This window comes from Bubalus bubalis, chromosome 12 (genome assembly GCF_019923935.1).
Source record: "Bubalus bubalis isolate 160015118507 breed Murrah chromosome 12, NDDB_SH_1, whole genome shotgun sequence".
Taxonomy (NCBI): Eukaryota; Metazoa; Chordata; class Mammalia; order Artiodactyla; family Bovidae; genus Bubalus; species Bubalus bubalis.
In genome coordinates, this window is record NC_059168.1 from 100,146,139 (window position 1) to 100,155,755 (window position 9,617).

At 59.8% G+C, this 9,617-nt stretch overlaps 1 protein-coding gene across 3 annotated transcripts in view; it reads left to right on the top strand.

The window, feature by feature from the left end:
• Positions 1-7,317, top strand: part of HMCN2 (hemicentin 2) — a 175,834-nt gene extending 168,517 nt beyond the window's left edge. For 2 of the 3 annotated variants that reach the window (XM_025261852.3, XM_025261853.3), the window contains exons 91-98: positions 45-107; positions 220-342; positions 1,001-1,135; positions 2,576-2,704; positions 3,248-3,565; positions 4,698-4,817; positions 5,616-5,742; positions 6,511-7,317. In XM_025261852.3, the coding sequence (XP_025117637.3) occupies positions 45-107; positions 220-342; positions 1,001-1,135; positions 2,576-2,704; positions 3,248-3,565; positions 4,698-4,817; positions 5,616-5,742; positions 6,511-6,856 (1,361 nt within the window). In that variant the 3' untranslated portion in view covers positions 6,857-7,317. The remainder of the gene's footprint in view (positions 1-44; positions 108-219; positions 343-1,000; positions 1,136-2,575; positions 2,705-3,247; positions 3,566-4,697; positions 4,818-5,615; positions 5,743-6,510) is intronic. The other variant, XM_044926449.2, reaches the window with a different exon arrangement.
• The last annotated feature ends 2,300 nt before the right edge of the window (positions 7,318-9,617 follow it).

Here is a 9,617-nt window from a genome sequence, read left to right on the forward strand (position 1 = left end):
CTGGGGCCCGCGTGAACTCAGGGCCTGTCCCCTTTGCCTTGCAGAAGAGAATGAGGTTGGCTGCCCGGAGGGCTTTGAGCTGGACACCCAGGGAGAGTTCTGTGTGGGTGAGCACCCTCCCCGCCCCGGCATGGACGAGGGGGGCCTCCTGGCCTAGGAGGGGCGAGCTGGTGGGAGGGCCTGGGAGCACGGACTGCCAGACCAATCCCCTCCCCGCAGACAGGGACGAGTGCTCCGACAGCCCCCGGCCCTGCTCCCACTCCTGCCACAATGCACCTGGCCGCTTCTCCTGCTCCTGCCCGGTTGGCTTCGCCCTGGCCAGGGACGAAAGGACCTGCAGAGGTGAGCGGCCCCCAGGGGGAAGAGGCTCGCTGGGGACCTGGCCCAGATGCGCGCAGGGAGATTCCGGGCTTGGACCCTGGGCCAGGGGGCATACCCCTCAGGGAACGTGAGCTGAGGGGTTTCAATGCCCTGTTGTCACAGAGAACTTGCTCTTTTGAGGGCCTCGGAGCAGGGAGGCTCAAGTACTTGGGGGTGAGGGAGCTCCTCAAAGATATACATGCCCTGAGAAGCCTTCCCAGCCCTCAGCGGGCATTTCCGGTCAACTGGAAGTGAGCTGGCACCCACCTGTCCCCTCTTGTTCTACTTGCCCTGCTCTTATCGAAGTTGCTGGACGACAAAGCTGACCGTGAGCCGTGGTCTAGACACTGATGCCCCGCCTGTGTCTTCTATCCCACCAGTGGGGCCTGGCACTGCCAGGTGTCTGCTTTGGGGCACCCAAAGGTCGCTGTCTGCAGCCTCACTTCAGACACCCCAGGCCAAGGCCCAGGGCTCCTCGGGGTGGGCTCTGTGCTCCCAGGGGTGTTGAGATGATGGCCAGTGCTAGGGGAAGGGGTGGGGACCCTCGTGCCAGGGGCGTCTGGGCCCAGGGGGACAAAGCCTGTGTGGGTGGGCTGGGCCTGGGGACAAGTGTTCATGCGCCCCCCTCCCCCGCCCCCAGATGTGGACGAGTGTGCGTGGGAGGCCGACCTCTGCCAAGAGGATCAGCGCTGCGTGAACCTGCTGGGGTCTTACCACTGCCTGCCCGACTGCAGGCCCGGCTTCCGGGTGGCCGCTGATGGAGCCAGTTGTGAAGGTGATCAGGCCGGGGGCTGAACTGTCCTGCTGCTGGGAGCCCAGTGGTTGCCAGGGCGCAGCAGAGGGCCTGTCGTGTGTCACTGGGACGCTGGGCCTTCAGGGAAGCTGGAGCCCAGGGAGGCTGGGGAGGAAGCCTGAGCTGGGCACAGGAGATCCGCGTACCCCTGGCATGTACCCTTCTCCATTCTGGGCCCCAGGTTTGTCATCTGTCTGCCTGACGAAGAGGGGGCAAGTCAGGGATGGCAAACACAGGCTACCTCTGCTACCCTCTCCCCTCATGGGTCGTGGTCCAGCCTCTGCATCCTTAACACAGCTTCTCCAGCTTCAGTGACCACTGCAGCTGCCCTGCGAGATGAAACCGAGGTGCCAGCCCTGGAGATGTGGCTTCTAGGGTCCTTCCTGCCCTAGCATTCTAGGCTCTCACGATGCTGGGTCCTTGGGCTTCCCTGGTGGCTCAGACGGTAAAAGCATCTGCCTGCAATGCTGGAGACCCAGGTTCAGTCCCTGGGTCAGGAAGATCCCCTGGAGAAGGAAATGGCAACCCACTCCAGTACTCTTGCCTAGAAAATGGGGCCTACAGTCCATGGGGCCGCAGAGTCAGACACGACTGAACGACTTCACTTTCTTTCTTTCTGGTTCCTCCGAGAGAGGCCATCAGTGAGTGGGGAGAGTGTGGTCAGTTTGGACTCAGAAGAGGCAGTCACTCCATTTCGGTGACTGTTCGTAGGACTCCTCTGCCTCCTGTCCTCTTCCTGCACTCCCTTCCTTCTTTCTCACCATATTTTGAGCTCTGCCCATACACCAGGGTCCTAAACCCTTCACATGCACGAGCCAGTTTTCTCCCCGTGACTCCATGAAAGAGTCCTGTCGTGACCCCTTTTTACAGATGAGGAAACTAAGGCTCAGGGAGGGGATGTTCCTGACTCAAGGATCAAGAGACATGGCAGAGTTCAGTCCAAACTTGGGGCTCTGCCTCCAAAAGTGTTAAGCCACTCAGTCGTGTCTGACTCTTTATGACCCCCATGGACTGTAGCCGGCCCGCCAGGCAATGGGATTTCCCAGGTGAAAATACTGGAGTGGGTTGCCATTGCTTTCTCCAGGGGATCTTCCCCACCCAGGGATGGAACCTGGGTCTCCTGCATTGCAGGCAGATTCTTCACTGATGGAGCCACCAGGGAAGCCCCATGCCTCCAAAGCCCACCTTTTAAGCCCCTTCCTTCCTTTAAACCCAGACCCTTCTTACCCTCCAAACCTAGTATAATTAAACGTAGTGGTTGCAAAGGCTGGCGTTCCACCTGCTGGCACTGAAGTTGAAGAAGGAGACAGGGATGAGGCCCAGGTGCTGAGAGGCGTGATGTGTCCAGGGGGAGGGGCTCTGGGCTCAGCAACCTTCCCCGCTGCCCCCCAACCCGGCCCACCCTTGCTCCTGCCTTTCCAGATGTGGACGAGTGTCTGGAGCAGACAGATGAGTGTCACTACAACCAGATTTGTGAGAACATCCCAGGCGGGCACCGCTGCGGCTGCCCCAGGGGCTACCGGGTACAGGGCCCTGGCCTGCCCTGCCTAGGTACGGAGAGCCACCCCCTCGCTGAGACCCTGGTCAGCACCCCCAGCTCACAGGCAGGAAGCCATCATAACAGGGATAACACTTGAGTTCAGTGAATAGAAATAGGAGCCAAAACCAACTGTGTGCCCAGCACATGCCTGATCTGTGCTTCGCCTGCTGTTTTCCACCCCCTGCCCAGCAAGGTCACCTTCTCTGGGGGCCTAGGACGGGGAGGAGGGTGGTGAGAGGTGAGTGGGTCTCAGAGAAGCTTTGCCAAGAATGAGCCTGGAGGCCAAAAGTAGGAGTGTTGAGGGACCCGTTGAGGGACCGTGGGGTCTGGGGCTCGGGGCTGGGGGAGATGGGAACCTCTCGGAGCACTATATCCTGGAAGGGGAGAGGAGGCTGGGGGTGCGGAGAGGGAGGGCTTGGTGGCAGGCTGGTGTGCAGGGGGCGAGGCAGCTGGATTCTGGGAAAGGCTGGAGGGCAAGAGAGATGGCCAGAGCCAGGCAGAGCAGCACAACCCTGAGCCGCCTGGGCGCCCGGCCTGGCCCTGCTCCCCTCCAGATATCAACGAGTGCCTGCAGCTGCCCGGGCCCTGCGCCTACCAGTGCCACAACCTCCAGGGTGGCTACCGCTGCCTGTGCCCGCCGGGCCAGACTCTCCTCCGCGACGGCAAGAATTGCACCCCACTGGAGCGCAGTGGACCAAACATGACCACCGTCAGCCACCGGGACCCCCTGGTGGCCTGGCTTCAGGCCCGTGGCCCCAAGCCCAGAGGGTCCTACCACGCCTGGGTCTCCCTCCGACCGGGCCACAGAGCCCTGAGCATGGGCCGGGCCTGGTGCCCGCCCGGCTTCATCCGGCAGAACGGCGTCTGCACGGGTAAGACTGAACCCCGTGGGACACACCCCGCTGTGCTGTCTCAGGCCCCCGGGCTGGGCGTGTGGGCACCACGCCCATGTTCAGAAACCCAGGGTGCAGGCAAATAGGATGGCGATGCAGGCAGACGGCTGCCTCACTACATGGTTTCTTAGAACCCCGGCTGTGCCAGTGGGCAGGGGGCTTCCAAAGTGGGTGGAGCGTTTTCCAAACCGTTGACTTCAGGACTTCTTTACCCCTTGTGGCTCAGCTGGTAAAGAATCTGCCTGCAATATAGGAGACCTGGGTTTGACCCCTGGGTTGGGAAGATCCCCTGGAGAAGGGAAAGGCTACCCACTCCAGTATTCCAGCCTGGAGAATTTCTATACAGTCCATGGGGTCGCAAAGAATCAGACATGATTGAGTGACTTTCACGTTCGCATTACCCAGAGGGAAGGCAAGTGTTCCCAGGAACCCACTTGGAGGAACTCTCCTCTGGTGCGCAGAGGTGAAGCAGTCAGGGAGGGAAGGAGAATGGTCCAGGTTGACCTGAGAAGGTCAACAGGGACTGGGGAGTGCTATAGTCATGCGGGTCGAGGGCCCTTGTGTGGAGGCAGGCTGGCGCTGGGCTGCAGACAGGGGAAGGGGAAGGTAGCTTGGAAGGCAGGTGTATTTCAGCATCACTGCCTGGACAGAACCGTCTGTCCTGGGAGCACTATCTGCCCCCGACACCCACCCCATGGCTTGGTGCACATGGAGCCCAGGGACTCTCCCAACCTCCCCATCCAGGGTTGGGTGGGGCATGAAAGTGAAGTCGCTTAGTCATGTCCGACTCTTTGCAACCCCATGGACTGTAGCCTTCCAGGCTCCTCCGTCCATGGAACTTTCCAGGCAAGAATACTGGAGTAGGTTGCCATTTCCTTCTTTAGGAGATCTTCTGGACCCAGGGACTGAACCTGGGTCTCCCGCACTGTAGGCGGACGCTTTACTGTCTGGGCCACCAGGGAAGGGGCATGGCAGGGAAAAATCCCTGGTGCCTAAGCAGGGGATCTCCCTGGCTTGTCCCGAGCCTGGCGGTGGGCAGGCGTGCGGCCACCTGGGCATTTGTGACTCAGTGTTTCTCTGCCCGCACCCCCCTACCCCGCCCCGGGGCCAGACCTGGACGAGTGCCGCGTGAGAAACCTGTGCCAACACGCCTGCCGAAACACAGAGGGCAGCTACCAGTGCCTCTGCCCCGCAGGCTACCGCCTCCTCCCCAGCGGGAAGAACTGCCAGGGTGAGCAGGAAGGGGCGTCTCTCACCCAGTCTGCTCTCTCCAGTCCCCTCTCAACCATCTCCTGTGACGGAGGGGCAGGGAGGGGGTACATGCTGCGCCGCCCCCCCCAGGCGGCCAGAGCCAGAGCAGCACCCACAATCCCAGCAGGAGCTAAGAAATTGTTGTGGACAGGCTCTGAACACAGCTGGGTGTGTGTCCCTGGACAACTCGCTTCACCTCTCTGTGTCTCGGCCTCCTGGCAAGGTGGGGCTCACACGGCCCCTCCAATAAATGTCTGGATGAGGAGGGTGGCCGCAGAGCCCATGCTCAGCAAGGCAGCGGCTGCTGGGAGTAGAAGGGAAGCCCTCTAAGGCCCAGGCCAGCACATTTCCCCTAAGGTGCTCTGCAGCGGGTCAAGCTGCTGCTTCTAGTCTTCATGCCTCACTCTACCGTGGGGGTCACCGAATGGCCTCTGAGAGGGTGGGGCTCCCACGGGGATGGGGGGCAGAGAAGGATCACTGGCCGTGGCCTCTCGAGGTCCTAAGGCAGTCGTCTCCCTCAGCCTCTCTACACCAGCTCCAGGCTCAGTGGTCCCCAGAGTGCCCACCTGGGGAGAAGGGGAGGTGCCAGGAGCCTGCCAGCTGGGCTGTCACAGTGTCAGCTGGGGACCGGGCAAGGGGCTGCCCACCTTGCTGTCCTCTGAGGGCATCGCTCTCCCACCTAACCCGCCCCTCCCCTCCAAGCCTCCCTGGCTCCTGCCTTGGGCTCTTTCCCCTTTGCCCCATGTCTTCACCCTGCTCTCCTCACCTGCCTGCCCAGACATCAACGAGTGTGAGGAGGACGGCATCGAGTGCGGGCCCAGCCAGATGTGCTTCAATACCCGTGGCAGCTACCAGTGTGTGGACACGCCGTGTCCCGCCACCTACCGGCAGGGCTCCAGCCCCGGGTAAGGGCTGAGCTGGTTGGGGGTTGGGGGGTGGGGGCGGATGGTCTGCCAAGAGCTGGGCAGCGGGACACTCTGGCTCCTGGAGAGCCCGACTCCTCCTTCTCCAGGAAGGCCGTGTCTCGGGCCAGAGGCCCTCGAAGGGCCAGAGGGTCAACCCTGCCAGAACTCCTGGGCGGGGCTCCTGAGCTCAAGGGCAACATGCCATCAAGGAAAGCACTTTTCCTGCAGCTATTTGGGATGTGAACTCACTTGAACGGTTATCGTTTCCTGCACAGCGCTGCCTCCGCTAAGCACGGAGCGCAGGGAGAGGCCAGAGCCGGGAGAGAACTGGGAGGCAGGGGTGCTGGGGGATGGACACACAGGGACACATGGGAACACGTGAGTCCATTCAGGAAAGCGGACACAGGAACACATGCGCAGGCGCATAAACTCCACCCAGAACCACAGGCAGAACTGAGCTACAAGAGAAACCCCCCTTACCCCGCTGCAAATCCAAAGCCAGTTCTGGGGTTCCGGAGTGCCTAGAGGGCTTATCACTGATGGGGGACCTGTTCGGGTGGGAAAGGGCAGGTCTCTGGCTTCCTGAGGCCTCAGTTTGCTGCTCTCTAAAATGGGCTGACAGTGACGCTTGTAGAGGCATGGGGCGCGCGAGGTGTTGGTCCCGCAGCTCACAGCTGAACTGCGGGAGTTGGGGGTGGAGTCTGCTTTATGCGGGCGGCCGGGCACGCGGATGGCAACCCGGAGTCGGTCCGTCTGTCTGTCCCGCAGGACGTGCTTCCGGCGCTGCTCACAGGACTGCAGTTCGGGCGGCCCCTCCACGCTGCAGTACAAGCTGCTGCCGCTGCCCCTGGGCGTGCGCGCCCTCCACGACGTGGCCCGCCTGGCCGCCTTCTCCGAGGCCGGCATCCCCGCCAACCGCACGGAGCTCAGCGTGCTCGAGCCCGACCCGCGCAGCCCCTTCGCGCTGCGCCCGCTGCGCGCCGGACATGGCGCCGTCTACACGCGCCGCGCGCTCACCCGCGCCGGCCTCTACCGGCTCACCGTGCGCGCCGCAGCGCCGCGCCACCAGAGCGTCTTCGTCCTGCTCATCGCCGTGTCCCCCTACCCCTACTGAGGGCCGCGGGCAGGGGCAGCGACCTCCGGGGATGGGGGCCAGAGAGGACTGGACCCCGCCCCCGCTTCCCCGTCACCCAGGTGGTGCCCTTGCCCATGCCACCAGCCGTGGCAAGCGACGTCATCTTCTGTCCCCGTGCGTCAGCGAGACCTTCAGCAAACACGCCTCGGCGCGGCAGCCTTGACCCCAGGACAGCGAGAATCCGAGCTCGCCTAGCTTCCTTTGCCGTGGGGGTGGAGCCCAGCAGGCAGGTGACAGACGCTGTCCTTAGGTGGCGAAGACAGCAGGCAGGCTTGGGTAAATGAAGCCTGATGGGCTTCTGCGGGCTCTCCGCAAGCCCCAGGGGACCCCGGGCCGGGACACAGCGCCCTGAGACGCTTGAGGGGAGCGGGGGCCGCAGCTGCATTGTCATCCTGAACCGGGTGTGTGTATGGAAACCATAAAAACGTCTGTGTTTACCACTTTGGTTTCTTTCTCCAGTTATTTTGCTTTGGTAAGGAGGGGCTTTGGGAGGGAGACCACCACCCTTTAGGTCCTGGTGGTTCAGTCCCCTGGTGAGATGGGGCTAACACGGCCCTCCCCGTCAATGGAGCCCAGGCTCCTTACGGATAGGGTGGCCCTGGCACCTTTCTGGGCGCAGTGTCCTCAGCCAAAAATATGAAAATATGAGAGTGCCCACAACCCAGGGCTGTGGGGATAATTAAATGAAGAAGGAGATGTATCACACAGACAGCAGCTATCCCTGGTAGTGAAGAGTAATTCTTAATTAAAAATAATTGCTAATTGTATTTGAGGAATGGAATATTTCCTGCCATATCAGTAAACAAGGATGTCAAAGTCAGCGATTGCAGCCCTCCAATGTGAGCTGGTGAGCCCCAAGGAAGCACAGGATGTGAAAAACACAGGAAACTGACCCCAGGTGGCTGAGGTGCCTATGGAAGGACTGAGTTCAGTGAGCCTTGCATCCTCCCATACGTAGAGAAGCCCTCCATTCCTTAACTTGGGACATCTGGTTTCCTTTAACAGTAATAAGGCAATGGCACCTCCCTGTTACGCTGCAGTCCATGGGGTCGCTAAGAGTTGGGCACGACTGAGCGACTTCACTTTCACTTTTCACTTTCATGCATTGGAGAAGGAAATGGCAACCCACTCCAGTATTCTTGCCTGGAGAATCCCAGGGACAGAGGAGCCTAGTGGGCTGCCATCTATGGGGTCGCACAGAGTCGGACACGACTGAAGCGACTTAGCAGCAGCAGCATACTTGCCCTTTGTTGCAAAACTTCTGTATAACCTGGCTCCTACCCTCGCCTCCTCCAAGCAGTTTTCTCAGGCCAACTTGAGATGCTGCCTCCCAGGCTTGAAGTCTCAAGAGTTGCCACCGAATAAAACATAACTCTCAACTTTTAGGTTGTAAATACTTTTAAGTCGACGTATTTAATGAATTAATTCCATTTGATCATTTCATCATCCATTAGAGAGTCATTAGGTCCAACTTATGTGCCAGACAGTGAACATAAAATTCCTGTGCTCGTGAAGCTTATGTTCTCATGGCAAAGGTTTATAGATGGCAAGAAAATGAAGAGTGAAACATGTATGTGTCAGCTAGCGAGGGTGCTGGGGAGAAAAACTCAGCTGGGAAGGTGGGGATTCAGGGGGCAATTTTTAATAGGCCGTCAGGGTAGGCCTCACTGAGTAAGTGGCATTGGAGCAGAGACCCAAGGAAGGTGAGGGAGACAGCCGTGCAGAAGTCGGCAGAAGGGCATTCTGGCAGAGGGAACGACAAATACCAGGGTGTCCCCCTACCCCAGTAGAAGGATGCTGCAGCTTGGCGGGAGGAGGGGTGGGGGGCTGTGGAGTACGATCAGAAACCAAAGAGAGTCAGGCAGACTCTGGGGGCCTGTGGGGCCCCTGTAGGGGTCTTGGCTTCGACAGGGTAAGCTGGTGAAGGACACGATTGGAATGTCTGTGTTTGTACAGACCTGTCTCCAGTAAGCTGGGAGAGGATTTGTCAGAAACCCAGCAATGCCATTCCTCGAGCTCCCCCCATCCCTGCCCTCCTGCCCGGGCTGCCTGCAGTCTCCTGCCTCAGTGCTCGCTCTGTGCCAGCTGCCCCTAAACACAGCCTCTGGCAGAAAAAGGCCATTTCTCTTCCATGTGCTTCTGGTCCTTTGTCCCAGCTCCCTTTGGTCAGTGTGACACTGACCTCCTCCCTAGCACCCCCAGCCTCTCATCTGGGCAACAAGAAAAGCAGAGCTATTTCCCACTAAGGGATGTATGGAGATAAGAGTTCATAAACAGAGCCCTTCCAGCCGGGCTTGGGTGGACAGAGGAGTCTCTACGTGCATTTTATAGGTGGAGAAAAGGACACTCAGAGGGAACGGGGCCCAGTCCCTTGCCTGGTTAGTGGTTAGATTGGGACTCCCACCAACAGCCCCAGATGAATCTTCCCCAGGGTACTCCCAATTTCAAAGTTTGTTTCTTTTGAACCAGGCTTCCCTGGTGGCTGAAGATGGTAAAGAATCAGCCTGTAATGCAGGAGACCCGGGTTCGATCCCTTGGTCGGGAAGATGCCCTGGAGAAGAATACCACCTACTCCAGTATTCTTGCCAGGAGAGTTCCATGTACAGAGGAGCCTGGCATGCACAGCCCGTGGGATCGCAAAGAGTCGGACACGACTGAGCAACTAATCCTTCATTTTCTCTTGAACTGGGGGTCTGTGAGCATCTTCTCTAAAGGACCAAATAGTGAATCGTTTTGGCTT